We start from the raw sequence: 15,750 nt of genomic DNA, 5'->3' as shown, positions 1-15,750 counted from the left end.
GTTTTTAAATGAGGTTAGTATTAATGAGCAGGTTTGTTGCTTTTTTTATTAGGGATGGATGGGAGAGTACCCATACCAGGTTTCGGTACCGATCGATAACAATTCAAAGTATCGACAGCCGGTACTATGGGAAACTGAGCAAAAGCTGCCCTTCGATCCACTTCTGAGGAGGCATCATGAACTTCCTGGGAAACACGACTGGTGGCTACGGGAGCGTGCTTTCGCCAATGATCGCCTTCGTGTTTAATCCGACAATGACGTCATTGCCGTGGGAGGAGGCGCCATTTCACGCCCCTAACCAGCACCCAGCCAGCCAGTCACTCAGTGACAGTCGGTCAGCCAGTCACCGGGGAGTTTAACCGTCCCTACATCCGCCGTGGACGTCCCATCAACCGGCCTCGTAGCGTTCCCGCTTCGAGTCATGGAAGCCACGGGAGAGCAGGCCTCTCCTGTCACGAGCGGCTCTGTCTAAAATCTGGATTTTGACAGCTAGGGCTAGCTAGTATGTGAGCTTGCCTCTCCGGCGGCTGTCGGCAAAACGGATCCCATCCCTCCCGCGGTGGGTGGGAGACTTTTTTTGGTGTTGTTGGAAATTCACCTTCCAGTTCCACCACCGCCTTATCACGACCCTTCCAACTGTTTTTGGTCCAAGACGAGGCGAAGATACAAATTGGCTGCATCGGCAACGGATGTCCTAGAGAACGGTAAGGCGGGCTATGTCTAATTCCTGCAACGCTGTCTCCACCCCTGAATGAGTTTCAGAGACTCTTTGTGGTATTTTATTATTTACGTGTCACCATGATAAACTGTGGCTCTTGCATCTGTTGATTTGTTTGTTTTTTTCATTTTGTAATGTAAAAATCCCCAGGTGGGATGATGGTGTTTACATTTGGTTCCAGGAATTGCTCGGGTGAAAGTGGAACGCACGCGCGTGCGTTTCCTGTGCGTCAAGAACATTGTATTCAGGCTAACTGGTTCTTCTGGTTCAACCGTGTGTACGTGAGGAGATGAGGCCAGAAAAACAGCCTATCGGCCGGCCAGAGACACGCTGCCGGCGCCGCTGCTGCTTTGCCTGACAGTGATTTTGCCAATTTGCCATTCTGCGCGGGTGGAGGTTCTTCAAAGCTTCTTGTGTTGAGACAGTGCACGCCACTGTGAGATCCACAGCTGGGATGATGATGATGGTGATGATGATTTGGGCAGGGTTGTCTCTGACCCAAGCTGCCCCATGGCTGGGTTGATGGTGGTGGTGATGATGATTTAGGCGGGGTGGTCTCTAACCCGATGCACACTGACATGAACATTTAGCCTCGACAATCAGCGCCCATCCAACTCTCCACTTGGAGCATCTTGTTTTCTGGTGCCACACGTTTCAACCCGTACGCATCACGCTCGCTGCTTCTTCTTCACATTGTTTATAAACAAACCGAACAGCCGCAACGAAGCTGCTGCAATCAGTTTGGTTCTCGAAAGAACCGTTTCCACACTTCCCGTTCCTTTAAAATGTGGAAGTGAAAGCTTTAAGTAAATTGAGAAGTACGCAGTGTTCCAAACGCGAGATATCACGCTCCAGTTCTGAGATAAGTGGGACATTATTTGCTCGCCTGGGGTGTCGATGGACTCGACTGCATCATATGATGGGGGGTGGTTGTCTATTCCCTGCGAGCATTTTTATGTCTATTAGACGTCGTCTATGCTACCCAGACGTCTCGGCTAAAACACGTCTAAGAAACTATAATAAAAATAGACTTCTAATAGAAGTCTATACTATAGACGTCTAAATGTGAGGTTTTTTAGACGTCTACGGGATAGATGTCTATTAGACGTCTATATGTGAAAGTCTGACGTTTATTGAGTAGACGTTCAAATGGCAAACAGCTATTAGCGCGATTAATAGCTAGTGATCATTTGACCATCTAGATGTCTATTCAACATGGAGGTTCTCTTCAATACATTTAACCTGTGATCCTTACCTTTGTGTAGTTCCAGGTCCATGTTGTGAAAATGCATTTGATTAGTGATGGTCCAGGGCAGGGATCACCAACTCCGGTCCTCAAGGGCGCCAATCCAGCCTGTTTTAGATGTATCCCCCCTGCAACACACCTGATTCAAATAATCAGGATCGCTATCAGCCTTAATAGAGTTTGCTGATGAGCTGATCATTTGAATCAGGTGTGTTGTTGCAGGGCTGCACCTAAAACAGGCTGGATTGGCGCCCTTGAGGACCGGAGTTGGTGACCCCTGGTCCAGGGTGTCAAAATTGACATGTTTTAATATGAAAATAGGTTTCAGTAACAGTCACTTATGTTAGCTGCAGATATAAATACACCTTTCGATGTTAAAATTAAGCAAAACGATAATTGAACAATGTCATAATTGTGCAATGTTTTTAAATCATATGTTTAAAGATGTAAAAATATACATACAATATTAAAAAATGGGGGCTATTTAATAGAACAAAACTACTAAGTTACAATATAAATATATACATATTCTATGTAGGACATATCAAATAAACAAAACAACCAGCTCGGCGAAACACAAGGGGCAAACAATATAAACATCGCTCTCTTGTGGGGTTTTGATAGCCCCCTTTGCTAGTCAGCGCTGGAGCCTGTTTTAATTTTAAAGCCATTGCGGTCCTTGTTTCATCATTCGTGGCCTCTGTGCGTGTCGCCAACGGCTTTTGCAAAGATGAACATCGGGCACCACCCATTGTTGACCTCTGTAAAAGCAATATGAATATGGGGGAAAAAAATGACTACCTGTAAAGTAGTTTTTCCTTCATGCATCTCATGTCAGTCGTACATTTCAAACATGAAGCAATCGCACAGGAACGAGCAGTTTTTTTTATTTTATTTTTTATTTACCAGTGCTATCAGAGCAGTCTTCCTGAGGGCCCTCTGCACGAGTCACACAAGCACGCATATTGAACGTTGTCATTGTCATTTGTGTAGAGTCTACAACAGAAAAAAAATGTCAACATTGAGCGCAGCCACCACATAGTAAGCCTGTTGTCTTTTTATAATTTACAGTACAGATGTCAAACTAATCATACCTGTCCATGGTCTTAGAAACATGCAGGTCTTCAAATCAGCGGCCTCCTAACACAAGACTGCTTTGCAATCTGTATACAAGGAATTATGAACAGTGTCTCAGAAAAGTGGAATTAAGAGTAGACAAAATTGAATTGAATTTTTTTCTTGTAAATCAAGCCAAAAATAACTGAAAAGTCAGTAACTTTGACAGTACAGCAATTAAACCAAACAGAACCTATAGGTTCCATTTGTAAGATATCAAGAGTGAGGAGGGACATCTAAAATTTTGACCAACCAATTCCAAGCTTAATCATTCTGTCATTCAGTCTTGCATCCTGTTTGTCATTTATTTCCTGGGACATCATGTCAAAGGTCTCCAGATCAGTCATGGGCACCGTCCACTCTCCGCGTCACATTCTGAATGAGAGTTGAGGCTCCTCAGCCCAGGGATTGCCAGAAGGGGCTCCACGATGACCTTCAGAAACTCTGAGAATAAATAGAAATAAAATACTCAAATTACTGCAGCTATGACCTCTGCTATGACTAATGCCTACCAAAAAAAAAAAACGTACTTTTCCCTGTCATGGGTGTTTCACACTCACTTCCTAGCTGTTGAAGAATGAAGCAAATGTTAGCTGCAAGATTCAAATGAACCATTGTCCAATGATAAACTTTGCCCTGTTTGAAAGAAAAAAAAAAAAATGGTGGCATTCTGTCTGTGCCTTTGAATGTGGTGCAAATTAATTTGGCTGTTGTACATATCCAATCACGTTATTTTAAAATAGTACTGATAACATTACTTGTTCTACAAGTTGTTATCCAAATGATGAATATGTACAGGGTAAACCTGGGTTTTATTTTGCACTTTGACATCCGCCCCGGTTTCCGGAGTGTGAAAGTCAAGGCAATGACGTGTCATAAATGCAAGTTCCATATTGAAGATTGCAATTACGGCATACGCTCGACAGTAGCTAAGCATACATAACCACCAATAACAGATCAATTTCCAAAGATAACGCAAGGCAGTTGTGATTACTTCTACAATCAAGAATAAATCAAAAATCAATCTGTACCTTGTGGAGTCCGGTCAGTTTTTAATACAGGTGCTCCTCTTTTCTCCAGGCTTGGAATCTGAAAAAGAGGGAAAGGGAAAAAGAAGTTGTCTGATTTGACAAGTCACCCATTAACCGCTGTTAATCACATGACACAACACAATTTTAACTTTTGAAGTGATTTGCCTTAGAGTTCCAAGCCCTGTTTAGCGCAAAACAAAGTTAGGTGCACATTTTAATGACATCAGAAGATAAAAACCTTTTCACATGTCACTCTGAGCTAAATCTGGAGTCACAAATCACAACATGGGTAAAAAGGGAAATGACATCTTTGCCATGCCATCAGAAAATCTCAAATTTGTGATCTATACTTACTGTTTGATTTTGTTTTATATTAGCCATGGCGATTTTTGAAAGCGAGCTGCTGACATCTGCAAAAGCAATGCCATTATTTACATTAGTTTTGAATTCACATATGAATTGTAAATGCATACGGCATAACCTCTTGTCTAAAATAACATTTCCTTTTTAAATGTAGGCAGTTAAATGCCTTATATGTACAGCTATAAACTTTCAACAAGATTTTATTCACTTGAGATTTTATTTACTTAAGAAAGCCACTACATACACTATGCATCGACATGAAACAAACCTTTGGGAATTTGAAGCAAATTCCCTTAAGCTACCATCAACGTTTAACGACCATTAATATTTGTGTCAGCTCTTCTCTTCACAAAGCAACTAGTCACGTCGCGAAAACGAAGGAGTAGCAGGCAAGCTACAACTGAAGTCCAAGCTTGAAATCGAATGATAATGAAATGGACAAACTTTGCAGGACAAAACAACAGCTCTTACTGAAAAACCTCGAAGACTCACCTGATATCAGCATTCCATGTCTTCTTTTGATTTTGTCTTTCGAAGCAACAGGCTCAAACTCATCGGCCACTTGCGCTGCACACTTCTTCTTCTTCTTGTCTTTTTTTTTACAGTGGCGCACAATTTATGCACATGTTTTCCCCTAGCGTTTCGAACGAACCAATACAACATTGTTCATAGAAATTACAGTTGGTTTAGGGTTCAATATTTCACATTTGATGGATTTAATTTTGGCATCTATGGAATAACCTAATATAGACTTCTATATCAGGTTACAGAAATAACCACACTTCACAGGGATCATTGGTTGTTTAAAACAAAGCAATACAACTTAAGTACATAATTATGTACATTATTTATACAACTTATAGCTGGTTTAGGGTTTAATATTTCATATTTGATGGTGAGGACAAGCGGTATAGAAAATGGATGGATGGATTTAATTTTGGCCTCAGGTTACAGAAATAAGGACACTCCACACGGATCAATGGTTGTTTAAAACAAAGCAATACAACTTCTGTAGATTATTTACACAATTCTAGCTTTAGAGTTTAATATTTCGTGTTTGATGGATTTAATTTTTGTTCGTCTATGTGTGCCCTGCGATTGGCTGGCAACCAGTTCAGGGTGTCCCCCGCCTACTGCCCGATGACTGCTAGGATAGGCTCCAGCACGCCTGCGACCCCTGTGGGGACAAGCAGCATAGAGAATGGATGGATTTCATTTTGTCGTCTATTTTAGGTTATTCCATCGCCCTAATATCAGGTTACAGAAATAACCGCACTTCACACGGATCAATGGTTGTTTAAAACAAAGCATCACAACTTCTGTACATTATTTATACAACTTACAGAATGGTTTTGGGTTTAATATTTTATATCCGATGGATTTAATTTTGTCGTATATTTTAGGTTATTCCATACCCCCAATGACACTTTACACCAGGGGTCTCAAACTCCAGTCCTCGGGGGCTGCATTCCTACATGTTTTCCAAGTTTCCCGCGTTAAACACACCTGATTCAAATGATCAGTTCATCCTCACGTTCTGCAGGAGCCTGAAAATTGAATCAGGTGTGTTTCACGAGGGAAACTTGGAAAACATGTAGGAATGCGGCCCCCGAGGACTGGAGTTTGAGACCCCTGCTTTACACGGATCAATGGTTGTTTAAAACAAAGCAACACAACTTGTTTTGGGTTTAATATGATCATATTTGATGGATTTAATTTTGTCATCTATTTTAGATTATTCCGTAGACCTAAAATCAGGTCACAGAAATAACCACACTTCACACAGATCAATGGCCGTTTAAAAAAAGCAATACAACCTCTGTTCATTATTTATACAACCTACAGCTGGTTTATGGTTTAATATTTCATATTTAATGGATTTAAATTTGTCGTCTATTTTAAGTCTATATATATATATATAGACTTAATTTAGACGTCTATTTTAGGTCTATATATAGACCTAATTTAGACGTCTATTTTAGGTCTATAAAATAACCTAAAATAGACGACTACATCAGGTTACAGAAATAACCAATTCACATGTACCGATCAATATGTTTGTTAAACACAAATCCAATCAACTTCTGTACATTATTTATACAACTTACAGCTGGTTCAGACTTTAAAAGTTTGAAATATGATCATATTTGATGTTTTTAATTTAGACGTCTATTTTAGGTCTATACCGAGACCAGTTTTAGACATCTAAATTAGGTCTATACATAGACCAGACGTCTAGTAGACGTCTATGGCTGACAGGGTTTATATTGTCACTTTGCAAGAGTTAAGTGATGCCTCGTGACATTCAATTCATTTTTTACCCTAAGAATGTACAGCATGGTTGCAAGTTTACAACTTTTATCAATTGATTGGTTTGGAAAAAGCACAACTTCATTGAAAAACAGGACATTGTTTCAAATTGGCAGTGCAGAAAATGCTCCAAAATAAATTATGACAATGGTTCTGTCGGTGGTTTGGTCTGCAACATATCAGAAAATGTTGGTCGTGATTTTCCATCATAAAAGCTGATGTTTGCAAATGCGCTATTTTGATGAAACGCCAAGATAATTAGTTTTTATAGAAGACGACTGAAATCTGACAAGAGTGACTGCCGAGTGGTTAAAATTCCGTTCTAGTTTTTTGTTGTTCTTTTTAATTCTGTTTGGTCCTGCATCTCATGCGTGGTCCGCTTCCTGCTCGGCAGTCAGCTGACTCGCTGCAGGCTGGAAGCTGCTCACACCGACCCCACCCCACCCGTTCCTCGCCGTCAAAGTGCTTTTTGCACACGCTTGTTAATGAGCGTTCTAGGCGGCCAAAGGACACGTGCTCGTCGACTCACCTTGACCGTTTGTTGAGAATTTCTTTCAACCTCGTCCAGCAGAGTAGGTTCCAAATGTGATTTTGGTGTTGGAAGAAAAATCCATAAATGACGTGAGGTCACTGGAGCTTGCCTCGTTGCGGCCGCTCTCATCGCCGTCTGATGTCCTTTGAGGTGTCACAGCGACACGGCGCCCGCATCACGCCCTCTCGTTCGATTGTGGCCGGCAGGATGCGTGAGGACATGTCCACCATGGTGTGTGTGAAGGCGGAGGAGGAGCCTGGCGAGAAGCTGTCCCAGGATGAGATCATCTCACGGACGAAGCAGGTGATCCAGGGCCTGGACGCACTGAAGCAGGAGCACCACTCCATCCTGGACGGGCTGCTGGCCACGCTGCGCTGCCTCAAGCAGGAGGAGGAGGGTGTCCTGGTGGAGGAGAAGTCGCTCATGATCCGCAAGTCCCTGGAGATGCTGGAGCTGGGACTGAGCGAGGCCCAGGTGATGATGGCCCTGTCAGGCCACCTGAGCTCGGTGGAGTCGGAGAAGCAGAAGCTGCGGGCACAGGTGCGCCGCCTGTGCCAGGAGAACCAGTGGCTGCGTGACGAGCTGGCCGGCACCCAGCAGAAGCTGCAGAAGAGCGAGCAGAGTGTGGCGCAGCTGGAGGAGGAGAAGAAGCACCTGGAGTTCCTGAACCAGCTCAAGAAGTACGACCAGGACCTGTCCCCCTCGGTGAGTCCTCCTCCGCCGCCGGCTCGAGCTCGGGCTCGACTAATCGAATCAGTCAATTTGATTGAAGGATTCTATCACGAAAAATGTCAAAGCAAAATCTCCTTTTCCACACGCATCATAATCAATGACTTTGCGTGTTGGCGGCAACGAGCCGCTTGGCAAGAGTCAGTAGCTTAGCGACAGCCGCAGCTAGTGCACTTTCTTTTTCAGGAGAAGGACTCGGAATCCGGCAAGGAGACTCTGGACGATCTCTTCCCGGATGACCACGACGACCAAGCACAAGGCAGTAAGCACGCTTCATCATCTTCTACTCTAGGTGGCGCTACGCTCAATCTGTAGCTAGCCACATGCAACATGTTATTGTCAACAAGAATTTCCTTGAAGTCAAATTGTATGTGTCAAAAATACCCGTGAGTAGTCGTGGTATCGGTGCTCAGTATCGGAGTATTCAAGAGTGAGATGGCTGCTTTGGTTTTGTTTGGAATGGTTGTTATAGTAAATATTAGAACTGATTATCAAGTATACTGTTTTAATTTGTGTTTTATTAAAACTTCCCACTTAAATATTTACTTGTCCAATTGCTGAATTTTGTGGACATTGACTGGAGTGGCGCGTGGTCTTTGCAGTCCAGCCGATGCACGGCAGCGCGGCGGCGGCAGCCGCCCAGCAAGGCGGCTACGAGATCCCGGCCCGCCTGCGGACGCTGCACAACCTGGTGATCCAGTACGCCTCGCAGGGCCGCTACGAGGTGGCCGTGCCGCTCTGCAAGCAGGCCCTGGAAGACCTGGAGAAGACGTCAGGCCACGACCACCCAGACGTGGCCACCATGCTCAACATCCTGGCCCTCGTCTACAGGTCTCCAAAATGGCCCCCGAACATGCGCTCTCTGATGTTGATGTCCACCCTGAATTCAATTTCAAAATTGTATTCATAGTGCAAATAAATCATCATAATTATGAGCAACATTTGAGCAGACCAATTTGAGGAGTAGAATCTGCAAACAGGTTGGGCTCACACTTTCCCTGGCAAAAGCGTCGGTTACCCGACCGACTGAGCGACCGCGAGACGACCGTAAACGTCCTCGCGGGAGCCGACGATTTACAGTGCGCCGTCAACGTCTCCACCGTCTGGCCCAGACAAAAGCGCCGCTGGCAAACAATTTGTGCCCCATTTTTGTCCCCCTGTGCACATCTTCTTGTCCGCCTCGCGTGGGAACGGTGGCGAAGCCGCGCCATATTGCTGGAGCTGACAAGTGCCGTGTCGTGTGCGTGTGTCTTCAGAGATCAGAACAAGTACAAGGAGGCAGCCAACCTGCTCAATGACGCTCTTGCCATCCGGGAGAAGACGCTGGGCCCGGACCACCCTGCCGTCAGTGCCGTTTCTTTCTTTTTTCTTGTCCTCTTTTCGAAGTTGACAAAGGTTTGTCTTGTACCCGGCAGGTAGCCGCCACGCTCAACAACCTGGCGGTGCTCTATGGCAAGAGGGGCAAGTACAAAGAGGCGGAGCCGCTGTGCAAGCGAGCGCTGGAGATTAGAGAGAAGGTGAGATGCCCCAAGGCCTGCTTAGCAAGTGTGCTCTACAGCGCCCCCTTGCGTTTGTGTGCCACAGGTGCTGGGCAAGGAGCACCCGGACGTGGCCAAGCAGCTTAACAACCTGGCCCTGCTGTGCCAGAACCAGGGCAAGTACGAGGAGGTGGAGTACTACTACATGCGGGCGCTGGACATCTACCAGAGCAAGCTGGGGCCCGACGACCCCAACGTGGCCAAAACCAAGAACAACCTGGTGAGGAGCACAGCAGGAAATCTTTTTGGGGACATTTTCTTAATGCCCATGTTTCCTCCGCTAGGCCTCCTGTTACCTCAAGCAGGGCAAGTTCAAGCAGGCCGAGACGCTCTACAAAGAAATCCTCACACGGGCCCACGAGAGAGAGTTTGGCTCCGTTGACGGTAGGCTGTGCCCGCCTTGACCGCGCACGCGCACATACTACACACACACACACACACACACACACACGTGTCCACACATGCTGATTATGTTTACACTGCAGGCGAGAACAAACCCATTTGGATGCATGCCGAGGAGAGGGAGGAACAAAGCAAGGTGAGGACTTTTTTACATGTTTGACTGGTCGGCATGGTAACCCGTGTCGCCACGCAGCGACTGTAGCGGCTAAGTTGCGTAGAAAAGCTGCAGTAAGAAGGGAGCGTGTCGACTTAGCCGATTTCGTCGCCTAGGCTGCCGTGATGCCTCCGGCGTTGCTTTGTTTTTTTTAAATAAAAAAAGAGCTCAAGGCCTCGTTGACTATAAAAAAGATTTCCGTTTCAATGAAATCTCTTCATTTGACACGATTTAAGCAAAATGGAAGAACTGAAATGGGCCAACGCGGCTGCCCGTCCACTGCTCTTCTTCTCAGGGCAAGCAGAAGGACGGCTCAGTTTTCAGCGAGTACGGAGGCTGGTACAAAGCCTGCAAAGTGGACAGGTGAGGTCGAGAGCGGCAACGCTGAGAGCGCAGCGAGTCTTGCGTTTGAGCAAACATCGTGTCGTGTGCGCAGCCCCACCGTCACCACCACCCTGAAGAACCTGGGCGCGCTCTACAAGCGTCAGGGCAAGTTCGAGGCGGCCGAGACCCTGGAGGAGGCCGCCGTGCGCTCCAGGAAGCAGGTGACATCCCAACAACAAACATTTGCTCAACCGCAGCAAAAAATGCCACGGGAGATATGTTGTCTCAAGATTGTAAGCCCGGAGGCTGTGTTGTTGTGGTCACAACATCATTTTTAATGCCAAAGAGGAAGAAAACAAGTGGCAAAAATGCTAATTAGCAACATATTTGCAGTTCATCGTGTGCCAAGTTGGCACGTACATTTTTAAAACAACTCATGTCTTTTGCATGGAGGGTCTGGACACAGCGCACAAGCAGCGTGTGGCTGACGTCCTGGGCGAGCCTGAGGCCCGCGACAAGCAGCGCAGCCGTGAGAGCTTGACCTCCGACTCGGTCAAGTACGAGAGTGGGCCCGACGGCGGCGAGGAAGTGAGCATGAGCGTGGAGTGGAACGGGGTAAGTGCACGACACGCTCGCTCACTCTGTGCTCGATGGCGTCGGATCTCGTTGATTGACTGCGGCGGAGGACGGCAGTACCTCAACTTGAGCGTTGCCCACTCAGATGCTTTTGCTCTGTGTTCCGACACTCAATTGAAGTTGCATGTGTGGGGAAAAAAGTGGAAACACAGGGATTGACTTACTTTGAGTCAACACTCGCAAAGACCCGCGTGAACTTCTGACAAAGCAATACACTCAAAGTGCTTTTGTGTCATCATCACCTGCTCGCCCCTCCCCCTGCAACTAACACCATCTCCAGCTGCAAAGCAACCGTTAGCATTGCAACCAATCAACCTCTTTGGCCAAATCAGGCTTTTTGTCCACAAACGGGGGGGGCTTCAAAGAGATTAAACCTGTCTCTTGGTCTCCACTCGTTCATGTTTGAGCTCCGTATTGCGTGTCGCGTGACCTTCCGCCTTTGCTTGACCTGCCGGATGGAATGCTCTACATCATCTTACCTCTCCTCTTCCTCATCTTCCTGTGTGTCTGTCTCCTTTCCTGTCTCCGCCGCCGCCGCCACTTGGAGCAGCAGGCCTAACAACCTCCAGATGCCTCCTAACGCTTGGAAACACTCGTCTTCTCTGGTGGACTCCTCACTCTTTTATGACAACTTCTGCAAGGGGGGAGGGTCATTCCTTCCTTCCTTCCTTCCTTCCTTCCTTCCTTCCTTCCTTCCTTCCTTCCTCCAACCCTTCCTTCCTTCCTCCTTCCTTCCTTCCTTCCTTCATTGGTAGTCAAGCGAGAGAGGCCCCACTGTCAAACTTGTAGCTGTGGTGTCCCTTCCCCCCATTTTCTCTTGAAACGCACCCATAGCAACGTCCCCCACTGATGACATCATCGTCACGTGACTTGTAAATAAGGCCTGAGGATGCGTTGTGTAAAACCGGGAAGTGGGCTTAGGCTCCGAAATCAATGAACATTTTCACTATTTCTCTTCACTATGCGCTAAAAGATTGGCGCAGTTTTCCTGTCCCACTTTTCCACAACGCGCTGGTCCAATTCCATCGCATGGTCTCGTCTTACGCCTTCGCTCTAAAGCCCTGTCCGAAAAAAAAAAACATGGGCAGGGATTGTGTGTAAATATCGCGGATAACGTGTGGCCATGTCACGGAAATCTTTGCATGCCATACATGAAAATTGCAACCGAGTGATATTGGTAGTCGGGCCTCGATGGCCACATCGGGACTTTTAGAGGAACGCATTTGGGAATGGATTCCAAACGCAACTCGTCTCTTCTTCTTTTTCTCCTTGTGATATGATGAACCTTCTCCTGCCTGTGCTCGCCCGTTGCCTGTCTGTGTGCATCTTTCTTAAGTTGCAATAAAACTTCAACTCCTCGCTGACATCAATGTTGTGTGTGACGCTTCTTCTTCTTCTACTGCTGCTATCTTCACTTGAATGGTTCATTTACATTTGCCCGTCACGAGCTTCAACGTCAGAAGGAGACACTAAAGAGAATGTGCGAGCGCCGCATCGACGTTAAGCATTCAGCTCTCAGCTAGCCTAAGCTAAACTTTGATAACGAGTCCAAAGCCGGACTACCATTGGCTGAGTCTTGTTTCTTTATTATCAGTATTTAGATGTTTAAAGTTCTTACATTTAAGAACTTGTAAGCGGAGGTAGCACGAAGAAGAATATGCACATGTTGCTAACGTTGTGTCGGGCCACTGGCGTTGTCTCCTTCCCCCCCATCAGGATGGCTCCGGCGCGCTGAAGCGCAGTGGCTCCTTCAACAAATTGCGAGCGTCGCTCCGCCGCAGCAGCGAGAAGTTGGTGCGCAAACTGAAAGGCGGTGGCGAGCCCAAAAATCCCGGGTAACTATCCCTAAAATGCATTCTGACGCCAGGAAGGACTCGCTGGACCTCCAGGCCTGCGGGGGGTGCCCACCGCACTAACCAAAAGCTAAAGCGTTCTAGAACACAAAGTCATGTTTTCATGACGGCCCTTTCAACAAACGAGCGGGACCAATATCCAGCTGCTGTCGTGCCAATCTGCACATTATCTGCTTTTATTTGTCATGTTTTTTGTTTTTTTCTTGGTGTGCACTAATATTTATTGCATCTGGTGGCTTCCTGTGGGCTGCTGTGGGCTGCTGTGGTTTTAGTTTGGTAAAAAAAAAAAACACTGCGGAGGCTGCATGGCTCCTTTTGTTTTTTTCTTCATGTGTATTTTTTTCTATTTAAGAATAAACGGGCATGGCTCCTTTTGTTCTTTTCCTCATGTATACTTTTTCTATTTAAGAATAAACAGCACTTGAATGTGGACCCGCATGTGCTCTCTGGTCTGGTTTCACTTTCGGCTTCCTGTTTTGTTGGTGGAAGGCTGATGACATTACCATGCTGACGACGATTATTTAAATGATGACTGAAAACTTTCATGAAATTTCTTTGTCAAATCACACTTGGCTTCATGCACAGCCAAGGAACTTCCGACCATTTGTTGTCATGGTGATGTCACTGCCTTCATCGTCGTCAAATGTTGTTGATGATGTCGACGCGCGTCCAGCTAACCGAGTGTGATTAATCGAGACGCGTGTTCTCCCCCTCGCCCCTAAAACCTCCCCCGCACCACACAACAACACGCCTGGCCGGGCCACAGCTTGAAACGAGCCAGCTCACTTGGGGTTCTGAACGTGAGCCAGGAGGCGGCGGCGCCCAGTGAGCCCAACTACCAAGTAAGCACTGCAAACGCAAATGTTGACGATAATCTTATGACTTTGGCAAAATGGCCGCTTTTTGTCTCAAATGACTTTTTTTTGCACCTCATAACAATGAAGCAATTTTCTGTTTTTGTTGTAAATGTCATCACGCTGTTTGTCGCATATCGTGCCAATGTTTTTCTCATAAAACTACAACAAAATCATGACTTTTAGGTCAAATAGAAACTTTTTCATGACTTAAAGTAACTGCCTATTTAAGAATGATGTGAAATGCAGGCATCTGAATTTCAAACTTTTCTCTTACAATTAGTGTCATGTACATAGTGTAAAAAACTCAGCCTAATTGATCAAATTGACTTTTCCAACTAGTGCTGACATTTTTATCAAAAGTTAGGGCTAGTGAAGAGAAAAAAACGGGGGGGGAAGGGGGGGTGACAGCATTCTGACTTTTTTCTCAAAATACTGACTTTAAATTCTCACTTTATTCTCAGAATTCTGACTTTAAAGTGGGAATTCTGAGATTAAATCAGAATTCTGACTTTAAAGTCAGAAAGTGGGAATTCTCACTTTAAAAAGTGACTTCCGTATAAAAAGGATTTGCTCTCGTTCATAGACTTTTACCAGAGGGAACTCGGCCCACTTGTTCTCATATGTTCAGCAGCCATTTGGTTGACATACTTTGCGACTCGTTTATATCCCTTCGAGTAATCTCTCTTTTGTCTTCCTGCCACCCAGGAACGAAATCATAGTCTGAGGAGGAGTCGCGACTTGAGCGCCAGCCACAGCGACCTGGCTCGTTGACGCTCGCCATGGCGGTTCCACTCAGACTCGTAAATACGACTTTTTTTTACGCTTGCTTGTTGGCACAACGTGGCTGTGTAAGCTCCTTAAGCGTTTGTCACTCTTGTAGTCTGAACGTCACTCTCAACATCTTTACTAGTCCAGTGCGACTGAGTGAAAAACGGTGGATAAAAAGAAAACAACCATGGGGAATGACTATTGTTGGCGGGGGACGCGCCCAGGTCGTCCTTCTTCACGCACTGACATGTTACTTTCCAAGAGAAAAAAAGTCCAAAACGTCCACAATTTATTTTTTTTTTTTTTAAATAAGAGGGGTTTTTTTGCGATTGTAGTTGCAGCGAGCGAATGTGGAGGAACTGGACTGGAATGTCTTTGGCGTGCAAATATTCAATTTCTACTTTGTACATGCAACAGCACACGTATGACCAAAAGACGAGCTATCGTAAAACGTGACACTTTCTCTTTTGTTCTTAATCGTTATTATGCTTTGTGTGGTATTATGCTACTTTTGCAGGGTTGTGCAATAAGCCTTAGTTTGCTTGATTGTCTGCTGGTCACGTAACCTCCCAAAATACGGACGATGAAGGCAGCATGCCATTCCCAACGCTGTCGTTTCCGCAACAATACACGGGCACGACGCGAACAACGCACGATATTAATCGTGGCCGTTTCTGAAATGCGAGTGCCTGTTGATTGGTCTTTTTATTTGGTGGGTGGCGCCAATGCACTGACAGAGGGCAGCAGCACAGTGACGATATCAGGAATGTATTGACAGTGACAAAGTGTGAATTGCGACTTGTTTGTGCCAAGAATGAATGACATTACAATGCAGTGAGTCGTGTTAGTGAAGAATAAAAAAATAGATCGTTCCAATGTGGCTGCTTTCATTGGGTTCTTCAGCGCCACCTGCTGCACGCATTGTCCAATGCCACAACTCACACAAGTTTCTTTTAACCTGTACAATGCCAATTGTTTTTCTTCCAATTTGCAGTGTGTCAAAAGAAAAATAAATACCCATATATTGTTGTGTTTTTATGTTTTTATTTGCTGGTACTGCAGCCATGGTATAAGCGCGCGCGTGCACACACTCACGTACACGCACGTTTTTCTAGATTATTATCATAAAAAACATCCATTGCTTTTATAATGTTTTACGCATTTCACAACAAC

The 15,750-nt window shown here is 45.5% G+C and overlaps 1 protein-coding gene and 1 long non-coding RNA gene across 6 annotated transcripts; one reads left to right on the top strand and one right to left on the bottom strand.

Annotated features, from left to right (window-relative positions):
• Positions 1 to 270: 270 nt before the first annotated feature.
• klc1a (kinesin light chain 1a) lies at positions 271 to 15,607 on the top strand. Of its 4 annotated transcripts, none has more exons than XR_005096319.1 (16): positions 271 to 704; positions 7,523 to 8,021; positions 8,232 to 8,307; positions 8,648 to 8,876; positions 9,302 to 9,389; positions 9,461 to 9,562; positions 9,630 to 9,803; positions 9,868 to 9,967; positions 10,069 to 10,121; positions 10,435 to 10,502; positions 10,576 to 10,684; positions 10,917 to 11,078; positions 12,816 to 12,934; positions 13,719 to 13,794; positions 14,515 to 14,649; positions 14,689 to 15,607. XR_005096319.1 is itself a non-coding variant. In XM_037242354.1 (16 exons), exons 2-15 carry the CDS (start codon positions 7,524 to 7,526, stop codon positions 14,578 to 14,580), a joined length of 1,920 nt encoding a protein of 639 aa, XP_037098249.1. In that variant the 5' UTR covers positions 271 to 704; position 7,523; the 3' UTR covers positions 14,581 to 14,626; positions 14,664 to 15,605. The 4 variants fall into 4 exon arrangements, 2 of the variants coding, with proteins under 2 accessions (XP_037098249.1, XP_037098250.1); XM_037242354.1 differs by having other exon boundaries at positions 14,515 to 14,626; positions 14,664 to 15,605; XR_005096320.1 differs by lacking the exons at positions 12,816 to 12,934; positions 14,689 to 15,607 and adding an exon at positions 14,664 to 14,682 and having other exon boundaries at positions 272 to 704; positions 14,515 to 14,626.
• On the bottom strand, positions 2,836 to 4,345 carry LOC119116751. Of its 2 annotated transcripts, XR_005096337.1 has the most exons (5): positions 4,112 to 4,345; positions 3,611 to 3,647; positions 3,334 to 3,524; positions 3,059 to 3,127; positions 2,836 to 2,960 (listed from the first exon to the last, which is right to left on the bottom strand). It is a non-coding gene; the product is annotated as an uncharacterized LOC119116751 (long non-coding RNA). The 2 variants fall into 2 exon arrangements; XR_005096336.1 differs by having other exon boundaries at positions 2,861 to 2,960; positions 3,059 to 3,524.
• Positions 15,608 to 15,750: the final 143 nt, after the last annotated feature.

This window comes from Syngnathus acus, chromosome 22 (assembly GCF_901709675.1).
Source record: "Syngnathus acus chromosome 22, fSynAcu1.2, whole genome shotgun sequence".
NCBI classification, from domain to species: Eukaryota; Metazoa; Chordata; class Actinopteri; order Syngnathiformes; family Syngnathidae; genus Syngnathus; species Syngnathus acus.
Note: the sequence above shows the minus strand (reverse complement) of the source record. Positions and strands in the feature narration are given on the sequence as shown.

Coding starts and splice junctions, on each gene's coding strand:
- klc1a (XM_037242354.1), top strand. CDS start 7,524: ATGCGTGAGGACATGTCCACCATGGTGTGTGTGAAGGCGGAGGAGGAG. Junction 10,685..10,916: donor CCGTGCGCTCCAGGAAGCAG/GTGACATCCCAA, acceptor TTTTGCATGGAG/GGTCTGGACACAGCGCACAA. Junction 13,795..14,514: donor CCAGTGAGCCCAACTACCAA/GTAAGCACTGCA, acceptor CCTGCCACCCAG/GAACGAAATCATAGTCTGAG.